General features: G+C 49.4%; 1 protein-coding gene across 1 annotated transcript; it reads left to right on the forward strand.

Moving 5' to 3' along the window:
- The first annotated feature begins 12,959 nt into the window (after positions 1-12,959).
- Positions 12,960-18,556, forward strand: LOC119362778 (calcium/calmodulin-dependent serine/threonine-protein kinase 1-like). The gene is made up of 11 exons (XM_037628040.1): positions 12,960-14,222; positions 15,798-15,928; positions 16,136-16,177; positions 16,267-16,375; positions 16,582-16,660; positions 16,761-17,057; positions 17,168-17,280; positions 17,574-17,681; positions 17,757-17,819; positions 17,905-18,072; positions 18,162-18,556. Exons 1-11 carry the CDS (start codon positions 13,689-13,691, stop codon positions 18,297-18,299), a joined length of 1,782 nt encoding a protein of 593 aa, XP_037483937.1. The 5' UTR covers positions 12,960-13,688; the 3' UTR covers positions 18,300-18,556.
- The last annotated feature ends 6 nt before the right edge of the window (positions 18,557-18,562 follow it).

An 18,562-nucleotide genomic window follows, 5' to 3' on the forward strand; every position in this document is an offset into this window, starting at 1 on the left:
TACCTCCATCCATGAGTACTTTGGTGAACTTATACCCACCAACCTGAGGGGCCACCACCAAAGCTAAGTGACCCGGATTATCAACCCGGGGAGGGTGATCTTCCCTGCTCCATAGAATAGGCTGCTCAGACCATCTCAAATAATGAGGAACTGCTGGCTCAACAGCGTTCACAACCCACTTATGAAGCTTCTGGTCCCGTTTGCACAAACTGGTGGTGAATACATGATATTTTCTACTATTCAGCTGCTTTGGATGGCTCTGGTATCCACCCTGCTGCTGTTGCTGTTGCTGACCACCCTGGCCAGATTGCTGATTATAACCACCTTGATTGCCTTGAGAATTTTGAAAATTGGGATTTGAGCCGCCGCCCGGGCCATGAAACCCGCCGCCACCTGATCCGCCGCCATGCCCATTGTTACCATCGAACATGTTGGAATTTTTGAAAGCCTTCATGATCGTACAGTCCTTCCATAGATGAGTAGCCGGCTTTTGCTGAGTGTCGTGCCTTGGACAGGGCTCATTCAGTAACTGCTCAAGTGTGGGGCCTGACCTGCCAGACTGGGGAGGTGGCCTCCCCTTACGCCGTTGGTTGTTCCCCTGTGCATTAGTGTTAGCCACAAACTCCAAACTACCATCAGTCTTACGTTTATTACCTCCTTAATTTGCCGGGTTATGCTGAGGGCCCTTGTCGTTGCCGTTCTTGTATCCCTTCCCTGTCTTTTCATCATCAGACTCGGGATCATTGGTACTATTAGAGTCGGCGTACTTGACCAGAGCCGCCATCAGCGTACCCATATCATTACAATCGCGCTTGAGCCGCCCCAGCTTTTGTTTCAGAGGCAAAAAATGGCAATTTTTCTCCAACATTAAGACTGCAGAGCCGGTATCCATCTTATCAGACGAATGTATTATGGCCTTAACCCGGCGCAACCAATGGGTTGTGGACTCACCCTCCTCCTGCTTGCAATTCATTAAATCCACGATTGACATGGGTTGCTTGCATGTATCCTTGAAATTCTGGACGAACCGGGCCTTTAGCTCCGCCCATGAACTGATTGAATTAGGCGGTAGGCTTTTCAACCAAGTACGGGCGGTCCCATCCAACATCATGGTAAAGTATTTGGCCATCGCAGCATCACTGATCTCCAGTAATTCCATAGCCATCTCGTAACTCTCAATCCATGCCCTGGGCGGTAAGTCGGCCGTGTAATTTGACACCTTCCTAGGTCCCTTAAAATCCTTGGGCAAACGCTCGTTACGTAGAGTCAGCACCAGACAGGGGACACCTCCGGTCCCGATGGCCACACCCGCCTCGATAGAAGTCGTCGGATAAACCGGATACGACTGGTAAGCCGTCTGCTGAGCCGCCTGCTCAGCTGCCTGCTGAGCCGCTCGCTCAGCCTCTTGACATATTCTGTCTTGATCTACCAAGTTAAAGGATCCATGGCGTGCCAGGTCATGCCCGCTTGGCTGGTTATGATGCCGGACATTGCTTGAAACGGCTGCTGAGTCCATGTGCCTGCTATAACTTGGGCTTCGGCTTGGACGAGGGGTTGAGTGGATCATGTCCCAGCTGTACGAGTACGCCTCCTATTGTGCTAAAGCCGTCTAAAGAAGTTCACTGACCTGGTGAGTTTCAACCGCCGCCGGAGAGTCGCCATCGATCGCGAGAGCCGCCAGCCGAGCCGCCGCCACAATCATGTTCTCCAATGGGTTGGAATAGTGACTCGGTGGTGTCGGTACGTATTGAGGCGGAACAGTAGCGTGCGGGGAGGCCCCATCACCTGTGGCTGAACCGGCGCCCCGACCCAAGGTGTTGCAACCCGGTCTACCTCAACACGCGGGGGGGGGGGAGCCACAGTGGGTTACTGGGCCCTACACCAGGTGTGTGAAAGAGATTTCGAGGATCATAAACCGAACGGAGTCGAGACTGAGTTTTCTGGTATCTTCTTCTCATGACCTCATTAGATGCGTTCTGATCTTGCGTGAGCCAGAAAGTCTGTGCCTGAATCCGCTGAGCCTGAGCGTCCAGAGTCGCCTGCTCTGCGGTTATCCTGACATCTTCCGCTGCTAGGTCTTCCTTAGCCTGCACCATATCCAGCTTTAACTGCGCCACTTCCGCATCATGTCGAGCTTGATCCGCTGGGTTGACCATGGCGGTTAACATAGCGGTCATCTTATCTGTGAGATCCATCAACACCTGAGCCAGTGAGCGCACAGGGCCTCCTGCCCCGGCTGCTGCTGACCCGGTGGTTATGGCCGCCGCAGTTGTGGAGTCTTAGATAGGTTGTGTGCCGGTCATGAAGATTCCGACCCTGCTCGGCGGCTCGAGGAGATCCGGAATACTGCTGCCACCGAACAGCCCCCAAGCCCGCCGTCTTGCAGTTGATACAATGAATCTATCTCACCTATGGATGATTCACCATCCGAGTAGACGGCCGTCTCACCGCCAGATGCAGATCCTTTAGAGAGCCCTCCGTGGATGCATCCCACGAAGGCACGCTTCACAGCAGGCAGAGCCCGGGCCGGTCTCGCACACTGAGCCGTCTCGACGAGGTCGGTGCAGATGTCCGGCTTAGGGCCCGGCTCGCCGATCTTGCCGATGAAGACATGAATTCCGCCGAAGGGGGCCCGGTGCCTGTACTCAATTGAGCCGGCGTCGGGGCCCCAGCCTGCGCCATCAATGTAGAGCTTGCCACGACAACTCTTGGTCATCCGGCCCACAGCGTATCCCTTGAGCCCTTCGAAGCCGCCCTTCAAGAACTCAAATGCACCGTGCGCGCCAACTGTCGTGGAATTGTCACGACAGATGTCCTAGTGAAAGGACTTAGTCGTGGAGCCATCGCAACTAGGAAGCTTAAAGGGGTTAATCGAGACAAAGGACACGAGGTTTATACTGGTTTGGCCCCTTACCGTGAAGGTAAAGGCCTACGATCCAGTTTTGAGTGGGATTGCTTATGACTCGTTAACCAGGGAGCGAATCTCTTGACCTAGTTCTCGAGTTGATGTTACTTGCCCTGAACCGCCGCCAGGTCGTCCCTTTATATACAGAGGTCGACGCCCAGCGGCTCTATAGAGTCTCGGCCGGCTCATAAACAGTGTCCGGTTCGTTCTCTTAACTATTCCTGCCTTACAATACAAGTCACACATACATGGCGGTTTATCACTACGGGCCTTAAGTCGCCTCTGGGCTTTGGGCCCTTAATTGAACCACCATCTCTATCCTGGGTCTTGGGCTTCAAGAATATTTGTAAGTATAACCCGGCCTCTCCTGGACGGGTCATACCAATAGTTATATCCCCAACACTGAGTGTGATCAACAAATCCAGGTGGCTGCCTCATGTCAACGTCTTCTTCAAGCAATCCGTGAAGAAAAGCGTTCTGCATGTCAAGCTGACGGAGAGACCATTCACGAGAAACTGCCAGGGACAGAAGAAGTCGAATAGTGGTAGGCTTGACAACTGTGCTGAATGTATCCTCGTAGTCTAGTCCCTGACGCTGTTTAAATCCCTTAGCCACGAGACGCGCTTTGTAGCGCTCAATGAAACCATCTCCATGTTTCTTCACCTTGAACACCCACTTCGAATCAATGATGTTGACGCGAGACGGAGGAGGAACAAGTGTCCAGGTCTTATTCTACATAAGAGTGTGATATTCTTGTTCCATAGCAGCCCTCCAGTGTGGAATACTCATAGCGGCTTGATAACTGTGTGGTTCGGCGGTTGAATCGTCCACAACATGAGCCACGCAAGCAGCAAGATATGTGACCGTGCCATCGGTGCGTTCCTTGGGACGAACAATGCCACTGCGGCTACGTGTGTGTGGACGCTGTGGAGCAGCAAACACCAGAGCCGGCGGGAGGTCCGAAGGAGGCGAGACCGATCCAGGGGACTCCGGCGAAGAAGGACCGGGTGACGACGGACCAGGCGATGGCGGACCCGGTGACAGTGGGCCAAGCGACATAGACCCCGGCGTCGTGTGAGCCGCTGCGAACCCAGGCGAAGTAGGCGGTAGGGACGCCCGTGCAGACGGCGGTGGCGACGATGAAGGGGAGTCCAGACAAGGAGGCAACGATGTGGGCTGCTCAGAGGAGGCCGTCGCGGGCTTCGGCCCAGTCGCAGTAGCCAACATGGGCTCCGACCCAGTCGTAGTTGAAGACGGGGCTCCCGGGACGGGGTTGAGGGCGGGAGGCGGTGCATGCACATGCACCGGCCGATCGACGTGCGCCACGAGCGATGTAGTGGGTCCGTCAGGGAGGAGTTCCAGGCGAGCTCCACATCCAGTTCCTGCAACATGATTAGGTAACAACACAGGCGAATATGCAACATCTTCAAATTGGCCAGACATAGGAGATGAATGCATAGATGGTGCTATGTTGGATGACTGAGGCATGGCAGAAAAAGGTAAGACGTTCTCATCAAAAACAACATCTCGAGATATGTAGACTCGATTGGTTGGGACATGGAGACACTTGTAGCCTTTATGGAGAGAACTATACCCTAAGAACACACACTTTTTGGAGCGAAACTCAAGTGTGCGATCATTATAAGGACGAACATGAGGCCAGCATGCACACCCAAACACCTTAAAAAAGGTATAGTCATGAGTTTCATCCAAGAGAAGCTCAATAGGAGTTTTCATATTAAGAACACGCGTAGGTAATCTGTTAATGAGAAAATATGCGGTAGCAAAAGCATCACTCCAAAAGCGAAAAGGTACAGAAGCATGAGCAAGAAGTGTGAGGCCGGTCTCAACATTATGGTGATGTTTGTGCTCAACAGCGCCATTTTGCTGATGTGTATGTGGGCATGATAAACGATGAGAGATCCCAAGCTTATTAAAGAAAGTGTTGAGGTTGCGATATTTGCCCCCCCAATCTGACTGAACATGGATAATTTTATGCTTGAGTAGACATTCAACATGCAATTGAAACTGAATGAATATATCAAACACATCAGATTTGCGCTTAAGATAAAGCCATGTGAAGCGACTATAGGCATCAACAAAACTGACATAGTAGTTGTGACCACTAACAAATGTTTGTGCTGGACCCCACACATCAGAAAACACAATTTCAAGAGGATTCTTTACTTCTCTAGTAGATGAAACAAAAGGTAGCTAATGACTTGCCTTGTTGACAAGCATCACACACTGACATCTCTTTATTGCTAGACACTAATGGCAGCTCATGGCAGTGGATTATGTGGCGAACGATTGGTGTGGCGGGGTGACCAAAGCGAGAGTGCCACTGGGAAGGCGACACACGAACACCGCTGAAGATGCACGGGGCGGATGGATCCTCCAAACGGTACAAGCCTTGGCTCAACCAGCCACTAAGCAGAACGTTCCGGGTTGCTTGGTCCTTAACAAAAAGATTAAAAGGGTGAAATTCACATAGGACATGATTATCAAGGGTGAGCTTAGGGACAGATAAAAGATTACGAGTCACCGAGGGTACCCGTAAAACATTACGAAGATGGAGCTGCCTAGAGGGATGACTAGTTAAAAGAGATGCTTGGCCAATATGAGAGATGTGCATACCTACACCATTGGTGGTGTGAACCTGATCGTGCCTGTAGTAGGGCTGGTAGGTGAAGAGTTTGTTGAGCTCGTTCGTCATGTGATCCGTGGCGCCGGTGTCCATGTACCAGGCCGAATCAACAGGGTAGGTTGGTGTGTACGTGCGGGTCCTTGCCCTTGGTGACGATGTGGGCAGACGGGGCGGCAACGATGTGGGCAGCCGGGGAGGCGGCGGGGGGACCAAAGTCTGCCATGGCAAACTGGCGCTCGTTGCCCTTGCCGTCGTTGCCGATGCCAAGGAAGCTCCTATGAAAGCGGCGCAGTGACACTTGGAGGCGACATGGCGTTCATGACCACATAGCTGGCACACCACCCTGGTGTTAGGGGCCCCACCCAGGGTCGACACAGGGGGCGGGGCTGCCTTGCCAGGTGACGGGGCAGGGGGGCGCTGGTCGCGAGAGGCCTAGAAGGCCGCCGGCTGGGTGGTGATGGTGGCGGAGGAGCGACGAGCCTCGACGCATTGCTCGGTGAAGAGGAGGCGTGAGTAGAGCTCGTGAGGAGGCATCACTGGCTTGGCGTTGTGAACGGCCTCGACGAGATTGTCGTAGTCGGCGTCGAGGCCTTTGATGACGAAGTCGGTGAACTCCTCCTCGCTAAGCGACTGACCAATAGAGGCGAGCGTGTCCGCCAGCACCATCATCTTGTTGAAGTAGGTCGTGGCGGAGGAGTCCAGCTTCTTGATGTCGGCGAGCTCGCTGCGAAGAGCCATCGAGCGGGAGGTAGAGACCTGGGCAAAGGCGTGCTCTAGGGTCGTCCAGGCGTCCATGGAGGTGGCGGCAAAGAGACAAAGGCTAGTGACCCCATCGCCGAGGGAACCCTGGATGGCAGAGAGGAACGCCTGGTCTTGCTGCACCCACATACGGTGTTTCGGGTTGATGGCCGGACCGTGGACGGTAGGGATGACCTGCGGAGGACACGGTAGCGAACCATCAACAAACCCTAGGAGAGACCAGCTGCGTAGCAGCGGTAGGACCTTGGCGCGCCAGAACAAGTAGTTGTCCGGCGTGAGTCGGATGGCGATCAAGTTGTCAAAGTGGAACGGCCCGGTGGGCGTGATGGCGCCAACAGTAGGGACAACAGGGACAGTAGACACGAGCGCGACCGATGCTGCGGGTGGCGCCGCGGGCAAGGGCGGGATCGCGGCCACAGGCAGAGTCGCGAGCGAGGCCGCCGGTGGCACCGCGGGCGGGACCTCCCCCGAGGCCGCCGGGAGGACGGCAAGTGACGAGGAAGAGGCCGTGGGTGGCGCCGCGGGCAGGATCGCCGTCGTGGCGACGGAGGTTGCAGGCGACGACATCGGGATTGGAGCTGAGAACATGGAGCCCACAACGGTGGTGCCGAAGAACTGAGGCACCGACGGAGCCAGGGGGCGAGGTGGGAGGTTGAGGAGGGCGGCAAGCGACGTGGGGAGGGACCTAGAGCTGGCGGCGGCCGAAGCGGAAGCGGCAGCGGCAGCCCTAGGGTTTAGGGTTTTTGGCGCGGCGGCGGCAACGGCGGCGGGTGGGTGGAGGACCTAGGTTAGACTCTGATACCATGTAAAACATAGGTTTTGGGGGAACTGACTCAACCCTCTATGGGGTGGCCTATCACATATATATAATGATGACATACAAGTCCAATACCAATACGGTATGGATTACACAGTAGGGCTACAATACGAAGTCTAACACACCGACATGTCATGTGTATGGTGCTCCGGATGAGGCTCCTCCTCCGACGTGTCTTGCGTATCGTGCTCGATGTTAGGGGGTACATGGTGATGTGCCATCGTGCTCGAGGAGAGGGTTCCAACAGTGGTAGGGGCGAGCTCCGAGAAGGAAAGAGGGAGCGCATTAGAGAGCGACGACGATGGCACCACCATACGGAAGGAAGGAGAGGCAGTACAATGTAGGTCATGTTGAACTATCTGCCTGACCTACTATCAATGTGGTCTAGATCCCCTAGGACCGGGGGTTTGAGGGCGTTCCTTTTTTGGAGTCTCTAGTATAATGAGAAATGTATTCGTATAATCAGTTCCTGCTTGAGATGCTCTACTATAATGAGAAATGTATGCATATTTATTATTTTCTTATAAGAGTGGCACATATCCAAATTTCTATTCTAAGCCATCAATTTCTCCTTTCAACATCATGTAGAATTTCCCCTAAAAAACACCATGTAGAATTTTGCGAACTTTGTTTCAATTTCTTTTTGAAAAAGAGATTTTTGCTGTTGTTGTTAACAAAGAAGAGGCACACGTGTGTACATCCAACCACACATACACACCAACACGATTGTGACTTCTTAACACACGCCTACAACAAATAGAGGAGACATGGAACAAACCCACAAATCCACAAAGCTCCCGCTGATGCCCAACCCCACACGTTTAAACATGAGCAACGAACCCTAGCTAGTGGACGAAGTCACGCCCCACAACCCCAAAACCTAGCAAAAGGTGGTTCTGTTGTATTTGCTGTCCGCGTATCATTTGGAATACAAATTGTCGAGGTCGGCGGCGCGGTTCCCTTGAAAACCAAAAGGAAGAAATTCCCAGATACAGGACAAAAACCGCCTCAAGGTCGACACAGCCAAATCACCAGAGAACAAGGAGCCAGACAAGCAAAACTGTGCCTAGTCCTCCCCTTCCAATCCATGGTCATAGAAAAACGGTTTTACTGACAACGACGCGGTTAATTAGTTTCCTCCTCCCATGATGTCACATGCATGCTCCGTGCAAGAAGAACAAGTCCATTTTACCTGGTGTGTGGTGACAGATATGTTGTAGTTTACCCGGTGTAATCAAGCACTACTAGTAAACAGAGTGAGATCAGATTTGCAGCAAGTGAAGCATGCAGCTTGCTTCCTGGCTGGATTATCCAACAACTCTCCCAGAAAAGTAAAAGAAAAACAGAGGCTTCCACACAGGTGATGACACACACTGAGACGGTTGCAATCAGAGGCAGGAAGCAGCTCATGTTGTAACCCACAAGGATTGCATGGACGCATGGCATGGCTCAACCGCAAAGAGGGGGTGGCGGTTTCTTGCAATGGCATGAAAGCACCCCATTGCGTCCATGTTACCCCCATGTTCCTCCATCTTTATCATATCCAGCCCCAACCACCCTCCTTGTGTTTTCCCTCCCTGGGCGCTTGCTTCTCCTGCAAGCTCTTCCATTGATACGCAGAGCAACCAAATTTGCGACAAGTATCAGCGGGGCGTTGCAGTCACTGGGATACGCAGCGGATACGGAGCATCATCACATTTTTCACATTACAGGGTCTCCAAAAGGCTTCAGGAGCAATGCGCCTGCTTGATTATTTCCTGGGACGCAAAAACATGGGAGTGTGGGTGCAGATGTTCATCTTTTGGGGGCGGGATGATTGATCGGCGCATTAAGGATCAGGAATGATGAGCTCTGGGCCTGCTTGCTTAGCATGCATAGGACTTGGAATCAGGGCTCACACCTGGTGAACCCAAGGCTGGGGTTATTTTAGCTCTAGGGTATCTGAGCTGCTGGCTGTGATCTTGGACTGTGCAGAATTAACTAGTCGATTAGGGTTTAATTACTTAGACCAAGACTCATTGTGCAGTGTACTGTAGTAGAAGAACCAGCATTTTCGGCCGAGAAACATTTATTTGTAAGAAGTTTTTTTTTGATAGATTTAAAACTGCCGCCATATCGAACCACATTTTGCAACAAAAAGAGTCTCGCAATTTGCCTGATTCAGTATTTTAAATTTGTTAGTTTAAAACAAAACATGGTTAGCTCCATGTATCTGTGGAGGAATATACTCCACAAATATGACTCCAAACGAAATACATCAAAGAGAGCAAGCATATATGATGCAAGCATGCGTGTGATTAGTACTTTGCTGTCTTTATTCCTCAGCTGAATTGTCCCCATTAGCTGCTCCTTTTCCCCCTAGTGGACCTCCAGAAAGGGTAGACAAAATGGGGAAGCAATTTGCTTAGGCAGATAGTGGGGTGGTGAAAGCAATGTCATTATCTACACCTCCTAATTATTCCCCCACTGATTTTTAAAAAAGGAAGGGGATGGTCCTGTTTGCTTGGCTCATCTGGGATTTGGTGAGGGTGAAGGTCACTGTGCCCCATGCCATGGCCACAATGCACATACATACATGTATCACCACTACTAGGCAACACCCACAAACTTTTCACCATTCCAGTTACCCATGAAAACCTCCTTGATTCCTTGTGCTTGTTGATCAGAGTGCAACAGCAGTAGTACTACTATGTACTGTAAATCATAAGTAGTACACTGCTCCTGCCTGTTAAGCAGCAGAGGAAGAAACTTCAGCAGAATGCCATGCATCTAGCATGAGTGTTCCAATAATTAATCAGGATCAGGACTAATGATGCTGGACGGTGGGCCAACCCTGAAAATTAGGCAGGTGACAGCCCTAGTCCCAACATGCTTAAAATACTGGTTCCAACCTCTTTCTTTTATGTGAGGGGTGCAGGAGAGAGGACAACAGAATTAGACAGTTTCATTGAAGCTGCCTGTTCCTTCTTTTTGTTTGAAGGTGAGGCGAGGCAGCATCAATCATCCCAATGTGGAGGTACTGCTCCAATCAAGAATGCGGAGCAGGGCTTGTATCTGCAAATAATATGTGGTCTGTGCAAACAAAGGAATTATTCCATGGAATCCACCAGAAAGGTTCAGGAATTCCTAAGTAGTTAATACTACTAGTATTAGGTGAGGGCAAGTCTTTACCCAACATAATGATAAATTCAACTAGAGATCAGAGTACATACACAGATGTCTGAAAAACAGTTTTAGTGCAACAGTAGTATTTTTCAGGTTTGATATAGACTATCTAGTACGCCTTCTGTTGACAAATATAAGCTGTTTTGGATATTTCAATATGGACCACATAGAGACTGAAATGAGTCAACATACACACTGAAACGTGTGTATATACATCCGATTCGCAAAAAAAGTTAGAACATCTTATATTTGCGAACGGAGGGAGCATCACATAATATTGACTTCCTTGCTTTGTTCTAGATCAAAATATTCTGGAATTTTTTCCAAAACAGTACACATCGCTTTAGGGTTTGTAAACTTTTCCTCACAAAAGAAGAAAAAGACCATGTAATCTTTTCTAGAAAGAATCTACCCAAGCCCAGGACTTATTTTAATCTAGATCACGTGTGGCAAGAATTCTACTCCCTCCGTCCGGGTGTATAAGTCATTCGCGCAGTTCTAGGTCATCGATTTGAGGAATTAAATATGTGTTATATGTCATGAAACGTATATCACTAGATTTCCACGCGGATGTAGTTTCTAAATATATATTTTTTGTCACATATAATACATATTTAGATAGTTAAATTATCGACCTAGAACTACGCGAATGACTTATACACCGGGACGGAGGTAGTACTCACCGCATTTTTCAGATCCCTAATTGACGTCTGTCTGCCTTTTCCAATTAGGAGAAAATGATTGATTAAAGACACCTGTCCACTGGATCTTACTCCCTTTACAGAAAACCAACTGCATGGGTAATGGGTTGCTTCCCGCGGAGTGCCTCATCAGATGCTCACACATTTCTTACCCATCGTAATCTCTCAAAATTTCTAATCAGAAAGTTCCTCAAATCCATGGAAATCAACATTTCTAGACTCCACCACCACCACCACAGGGAGTCCTAAACCCTGACCAACTGGTCACACACAAAACGTTGCATTCAAAGCCGACACGCTTTAATTTTCTCGTACACAATCTATAAGGTCCTGTTCGGAACGCGTTAATCATCTGGTCTCACAAGAATTTTCCAAGAGCCGGCTCGGTTTTCCGCCGGAACTGAAAAATAATTTCTACGTTTCAAACTGTACCTGGACGTTGGACGAGGAGGGTTCACAAGTTTGACACACATAGGGCATGGGGACCGAAAGGTGCATGAGTGAAAGTGACCTTACCTGTAAACTAATAGCTGAACCACTGAGGTTTTTTCTGATTAATCTATGCCATTTATGCAAAATATTTAATAGCCGGAAAAGCACGTGAAGTCGACATAAATTTACACCATAACTCCCCGGTAAAAAATCATGAAAAAGAAGTGATGCAAGATTACATTGAGACAGCGACAGGAAGCCTTGTTGAGATCTGAAGAGCAAATGAAGTATACAATCCAGAGGCAGCCTGCTCAAGTCAACATTGCTTAGGTAAGAGCATGGTTAATAGAAGCGCCGGCTACTGGCTGTATACGAGCTCCATGTCAGCAGTAGCCTTCATAAAAGAAATCTCGTGCAATAAGACTGGCTCTATACAAGCTGCTAGATAGTTAAAGTAATCAATGTTTGCATGCATGCAAAACGCTGTTCATTGGACAGGGGGACGCTGGGAACAGAAAACGGCAGCACTAGCGCTTGCTTCGGGCTGCAAGCAGGCGGAACTTTCTCGCGTCTTGTGTTGTAGCCGGGCGCTTGATGAAGCGCTCGCTACCTTCTCTCTCCTGTCTTAACTCTCCTCCAGCTCAGAATATTGCTGATGTGGAATCCCTTATAGCCTGCTTAGTAGGACTATTGTACTTGCTCTAATGGGATATGAAAATGAGAGGAGAGAAGAGGAGAGGGGAGTAGTAGCAAGCAAGCAGCATTGATGCCTCCATTACTCCCCAGTTTAATACCTCGGGAGGTTGAGGTTGGACTGGAGGAGCTCAGCTCGGCTCGCAAGGACAGCCTGTGCGTGTGCGGTGTGGCTTTTTCTGGATTTGGGTGGCTTCAGATTCAGAGTGAGACAGACATGAGGCCTCTTTTGAGTAAATTTGTGGAAACTAATAAAAAGTATAGCTGATCAGTAATGAGGAACATAAAACTGGTATAGAAAAACTTGTATTTTGTTGACATACAGAAAAACTTTATCACAGTCTGGAAAAAGATGTAGACTACTACTAAGTACTCCTACGTATTTAACTGCAATATCATGGCCGGACCGAACCGCCGAGTTTGCGTGCGCGTTTGAAGTTTGAATGAATGTTGAAATTTTCTAGGTGTTTGGGAGCAGGATCATTCTGGGATGGATGGATAGATCCCTTGAGGCTCCAAGTAGATGATGGTGCTGAATAAGTTGCATGTATCCCGTGGAAGTTTTGTCAGTACAGTTGTTCCCTTGCCCTGGTGGTGGAGTGGTGACCAGCAAACAGGACGCAGCTCCTCTGACGTACGGCGCACTCGCTGACGTGTGGACCCGGACCCACGCGTCAGTGGCCCAACGTCAGGGGATCCGGCTCCCAGCAAACAAGGAGTAGACGGCAACAGAAACAGGGGAGAAAGAAAAAGAAAGAAGAAATAGTTGGCCTGGCCTGGCCTGGCCAGCCACCCATGTTGTCTTGCGCCACCCCCCACCCCAGCCCCAAGGTCCCCATTGCCCTCCCCCTCACCAAAGCACAGCACATACATGGCGATGGTGTGTGTGGAGGCGTTGGAGGGGGGCTACAGCTACAGCTACAAAAGAAAAGGGGAAAAAAGAAGGAGCTGAAAAGGAAAAGGCAGAGCTCCTCTCCCCCTCCCCCGTCCCTTTTCTCCCCTCCCAATTCATCACAGGATTCACTCCCCAGCTGGGTGTTTCTTTCTTTTCTCCCCTTCCTTCCTTCCTAGCAGCAGGCAGAGCCAGCCAGTGGTGTGGTGGTGCCCCCTTGCTCTGATCCAAGCCTTTCGCTCAAAGCCCCCGGCTTTTGCCGATTGTTTGGTCACTTCAAGAATCTCGGAATATGTTCTTGCTCCTGCCGCCGCCCCTGCTCTGATCCGCCCCTCCCTCCTTCGAGCCAAGCCAGGCCAGCCCAGGCCCCTGTCGCGCTCTCTCTCTTTCTTTCTCCGGCGGCATTTGGGTTCTCTGCAAGGAAAGGATTCTGGCGGCCTGGTTTTGGCCGTGATTGGGATCCAATTTTGGGGGCGGGTTCGCCGTGGTGTGGAGCCAGGTTCCTTACTTCCTTTCTTGGCGAGGCAGGAATTTGGGATGATTTCTCGGGTTCTTGAAGGCGGGGAGACTCTCTGACGACCCGCCCCGGCGCCGTTTCTGGGGGAAATTCTGCGCGGTTTCTGCGGAATTTGCGTCGATTCGGGGCCGTTGAGCTCGGTTCTTGATCCGCGGGCTCCATGGGTCTCTGTCATGGAAAGCCCTCGCGAATCCCGGAGCCCAAGGCGGAGGAGGAGCCGCGCGTGGCCTCCTCCGGCGCCCGCGATGCCGCCGGTGGGGTGGCCGCCTCGCCGGCGCAGGCGGCCGCGGCGAAGCCGGGCACGCCGAAGCAGCCCAAGTTCCCCTTCTACCTGCCGAGCCCGCTCCCGGCGTCCAGCTACAAGGGCTCGCCGGCCAACTCGAGCGTGGCGTCCACGCCGGCGCGCGGCGGGTTCAAGCGGCCCTTCCCGCCGCCGTCGCCGGCCAAGCACATCCGCGCGCTCCTGGCGCGGCGGCACGGCTCCGTAAAGCCCAACGAGGCGTCCATCCCCGAGGGCGGCGAGCCGGAGCTGGGCCTCGACAAGAGCTTCGGCTTCTCCAAGCACTTCTTCGCCAAGTACGAGCTCGGCGAGGAGGTCGGCCGCGGCCACTTCGGCTACACCTGCGCCGCCAAGGCCAAGAAGGGCGAGCACAAGGGCCAGGACGTCGCCGTCAAGGTCATCCCCAAGGCCAAGGTCCGATACTCACTCTCTAACGCCATGCCCACCTCCTCCCCTCGCCATTGCCATGTCCTCGTTCTCGAGCTGCTTGCAGAAATGTCTCTGCGATTCAGTCTCTTGCCGTCTATATTCAGCTGCATGCCCTGCATTTTACCACTTCTTTTTCTACGCGTGATTCGGTATCAGCATGTCCGTCTGAATGATGCTGTCTCTGCTCATTTTGTCGTCAAGATCCGTCTTTTGCCACCACGTTAGATTCAATCTCGACTTCTCCAGGTGTTTGACCAAGACTTGCATTTCGTCGATTAAGCATTTTTTTTCTGCCTGAGATTTTGGAAAATCGGATCCGTCGAGCTCGTCTTGCATCTGTGCTAGTCCTATCAACTACGTATTCGTTAGAGGGTCGCTTGGTTCAACCATGGCTTGGCGAAAAGCAACCCATATCTCCCGGGGCGCTCGTGACTGTTGGTGGGAGGGAGAACGACCTCGCCCTTGCCGGTTGGGCAAAGCTCGCCGCCTCGCGGCATGCATTCATGGCGATGGAGCCTGGTGGAGCTCATCTATCCAGACGTGGACAAGCCCCTGTGCATTCATTGGCTTAACATCATGGTCATGGTGGATTGGTGGTGGCGAGTGGAGATGGTCACCGAGCTCCACATGTCAATGTCTTCTACTCTTCCTATCTTCTTTCCTCCCTCACCTTCCGTGGCATGCTCATGGCAGCCTCTCGGCTAGATCTGCAGGCCAAAAGTGATACTTCAATTCTGTTTAAAGAGCCTTGCTCATTATGCGCCTCCCTGCAATTGTATGAGGTGCCATTTAATTTGGCCCCTGTAGAGCCTCAGCCTGCCCAGTGCTTTTATGAGCAGAGCTGGCAATCTTCCTGTTGTACATGCATGGCCGGCCACAGCTACTCACATTCCATGTGCATGTGCTTGCGCTCTGCCAATCGTAGCAATGCTGTTTTTTTTCTTTTCTTTTCTTGATCAATCCTTTCTAGAGAAGATGAGCTCACTGGCGTTGTTAGGAAACAAGCGAAGTTGTTTGATTACTGTTTTTTTAACTTCAGGATTTCAACTGCCGTTTGGGCATGGTTTGTTTCATTGTAAATGGGTTGCGGTTGCGCTGATGCCAGCAAGAGGCATTTTATTCCTTGGTGCCTATAATTGATCACTTATTGCACGTCTAGTGCACTGCTGGACAATATTGGGCTAAACAGTAGCTGGTTGTTGGATAGGCCACAAAGACAAAGGTGTCATAATTTGTGTTTCGAGATCTACGTACGTTGCCCGCCTAAGTGTAAGTAGGACGAAGGAGCTATTTTTGGTTGACTTTGTGCTTGTCACTGTTTTAGTTGCACGATCTTACCAGTAATATACTATGTTCATCGTACCGACTTTGTTTGTTATGACCCTGTTTGCTTGTTTCAGTCATTTATTTGTTAGTTGTTATTCCAAAACCATACAGATTGATATTGAAATTCAAGCTGTTTTCTAGTCTCACCAAGTGACGTGTGTTAGCTGTTTAGAGTACACATTATATTTAAGTTAAAGCTGTTTTCTAGTCTCACCAAATGATGTGTGTGGGCAGATGACAACAGCCATAGCAATTGAAGATGTCAGAAGAGAAGTGAGGATATTGAGCTCTCTGACAGGCCACAGCAACCTAGTGCAGTTCTATGATGCTTTTGAAGATGAAGACAACGTGTATATAGTTATGGAGTAAGTGTGCATTTCTTTCATAGAGTAGGTCCTTTTCAGTTCTGTCTTCGTATGTTGTTGCAGTGCATGAGATTCTTGTTCTTCTCTATGTTAGAAGGTTTAAATTATAATTAGTCAAATTATGATCAATTCCTATCAAAATTGACCATGCATATCAAATGGCGCTTACTGTAACTTCTATCACTTATCATGTTTGTTTCTTTTCAGATTGTGTAAAGGAGGCGAACTACTTGATAAGATATTGGCGAGGTACAATCCTACCAGCGTTCGCAAATTGGAACAATTCTTATGATTATATCTGCTGGGGTTCTAACTATATCCAATCTATTGTTTTGCAGAGGTGGAAAGTATTCTGAAGAGGATGCAAAGGTTGTTATGCTGCAAATTTTGAGTGTAGTATCATTTTGCCATCTTCAAGGTGTTGTTCATCGGGATCTGAAACCAGAGGTTAGTTTTTTTTCACACAGTTAGCAGCTAATATTAATTCATCGTGCTGTCTTTTAGTTACTATTATCAACCTGGGAGTTTCTTAGTGCCATACCATATTTTCTTCGATTGTTGGTTCTTTATATTTATCCAAAGCACTTCTGTTCAGTCAGCAGATGCAATACAAAGATTTTGCAACTAAATACATTTGTGTTTCTTTATCCCAGAATTTTCTATTCTCATCGAAGGAGGAAAACTCACCCTTGAAGGTCATAGACTTTGGCTTGTCTGACTTTGTAAAGCCAGGTTAGTCTAACATGGTCCATTCAGATTTTTGTTTAACATTTTGTTTTATTACATTTAAATGTGACTGTATTGTGACACCACACAATTGTTACATCTTCAGATGAAAGACTCAACGACATTGTTGGAAGTGCATATTATGTTGCTCCCGAGGTGCTTCATCGATCTTATGGCACGGAGGGAGATATGTGGAGCATTGGAGTAATTGCCTACATTTTGCTTTGTGGGAGTCGACCTTTCTGGGCACGCACAGAATCAGGAATATTCCGAGCTGTCCTTAAGGCGGAACCAAGTTTTGACGAGGCCCCATGGCCTACTCTCTCTGCTGAAGCCAAAGACTTTGTAAAAAGGTTGCTTAATAAGGATTATCGCAAGAGGATGACTGCCTCACAAGCTCTCAGTAAGAACTATATTTGTTTGGCAGTGCCGTACAGTAATGTCCTCCTCAGGAAGACTATATCCTCCTGCAGAATGATGCTTAACTGTTTACTTGTGCACTGGTACCTGCAGGTCACCCATGGATCCGTGATGCACAACAAGTCAAAATTCCTTTAGATATGATAATCTACAAGCTTATCCGAGCTTATATCAGTTCATCTTCATTGCGGAAGTCTGCTTTGAGGGTATACACTATGCACTTAATCAGACTTACCAAAAAAAACCTATTGCAATTTGGTCTTCATTATGCAATCCACAGTTTATTTTATTTACCAGCAAGTGTTAATTTGTTTTTGATTTTTTATTGCATTGGGTACTTGAGATATCCATATTCTTGTTGAAATTGCTACATGTTGAATGTTCCTTTCGCTGTTATATAGGACAAGTTTGCACAGTTATGTAGGTTCATAGCACTACGTCCTGAATTTAATTGCATTACCAATGAGCCATTTCTTATGCATGTCCATACATTTTGCAGGCCCTAGCTAAGACATTGACAGCAAATCAACTCTTTTATCTAAAAGAGCAGTTTGAATTGTTGGGTCCAAACAAGAGTGGTTTTATCTCGTTGCAAAATTTGAAATCGGTTAGTAATCCTATATTCGTCATTTAGTCTAGTTTACAGCATGCAATTGCTGAAAAAGGCAAATGCAACTTGCAGGCTCTGGTGAAGAATTCGACGGATGCAATGAAGGATTCCAGGGTTATTGACTTTGTTAACACGGTAAGTCTTCTTCATAGTATCTTCAGTTGTATGATATACTGGACTGAGACGCCGACTTACCTGCCAAAATTATGGTGTATACCAGGTATGCACCCTTCAGTACAGAAAATTGGATTTCGAAGAGTTTGCGGCTTCCGCCATCAGCGTATATCAGATGGAAGCTCTGGAGACCTGGGAACAGCACGCTCGGCGCGCGTATGAGCTGTTTGACAAGGAGGGCAACCGGCCTATCGTGATCGAAGAACTTGCGTCGGTATGAGTCTGAACTGTAGTCTGAACAGTTAATTTATGCATGATCACTTGACATTTTCACTGATCACTGTCGCGTCTTTGGTCCATCAGGAACTCGGCCTCGGCCCGTCGGTGCCCCTCCACGTCGTCCTCCAGGACTGGATCAGGCACGCCGACGGGAAGCTCAGCTTCCTCGGGTTCATAAAGCTCTTGCACGGAGTTTCTTCCCGGTCGATCCCGAAAGCCTGAGACGGAAAACAAGCATTATTATTGTTGCATCAAACCTAGGAGATGACTGATGGCTAAGCCAGTGCCAATCTCTCGCTGGTGTCTGTGTGCGTGGACGACGACTGTTTGAGGTGGCTGGAGCAGGACGATGGCTTGCGACCACGACCGTAACGGAAGGGAAGCCGACAGTCTTTGTGTAAGAGGTAAGAAGATAAAAAGAAGGTTGTTGCTTAATGCTTATGACTACTACAGTAGTAGCTATTAGTGCTTGCTTGTACCCCCTC

This window comes from Triticum dicoccoides, chromosome 2B (assembly GCF_002162155.2).
Source record: "Triticum dicoccoides isolate Atlit2015 ecotype Zavitan chromosome 2B, WEW_v2.0, whole genome shotgun sequence".
Lineage (NCBI taxonomy): Eukaryota > Viridiplantae > Streptophyta > Magnoliopsida > Poales > Poaceae > Triticum > Triticum dicoccoides.

Bases quoted from the DNA above. Each gene is read 5' to 3' on its own strand.
- LOC119362778 (XM_037628040.1), top strand. From the start codon at position 13,689: ATGGGTCTCTGTCATGGAAAGCCCTCGCGAATCCCGGAGCCCAAGGCG. The intron at 17,058-17,167 runs GTAAGAACTATA...TGGTACCTGCAG, and splicing joins GACTGCCTCACAAGCTCTCA to GTCACCCATGGATCCGTGAT. The intron at 18,073-18,161 runs GTATGAGTCTGA...TTGGTCCATCAG, and splicing joins TGATCGAAGAACTTGCGTCG to GAACTCGGCCTCGGCCCGTC.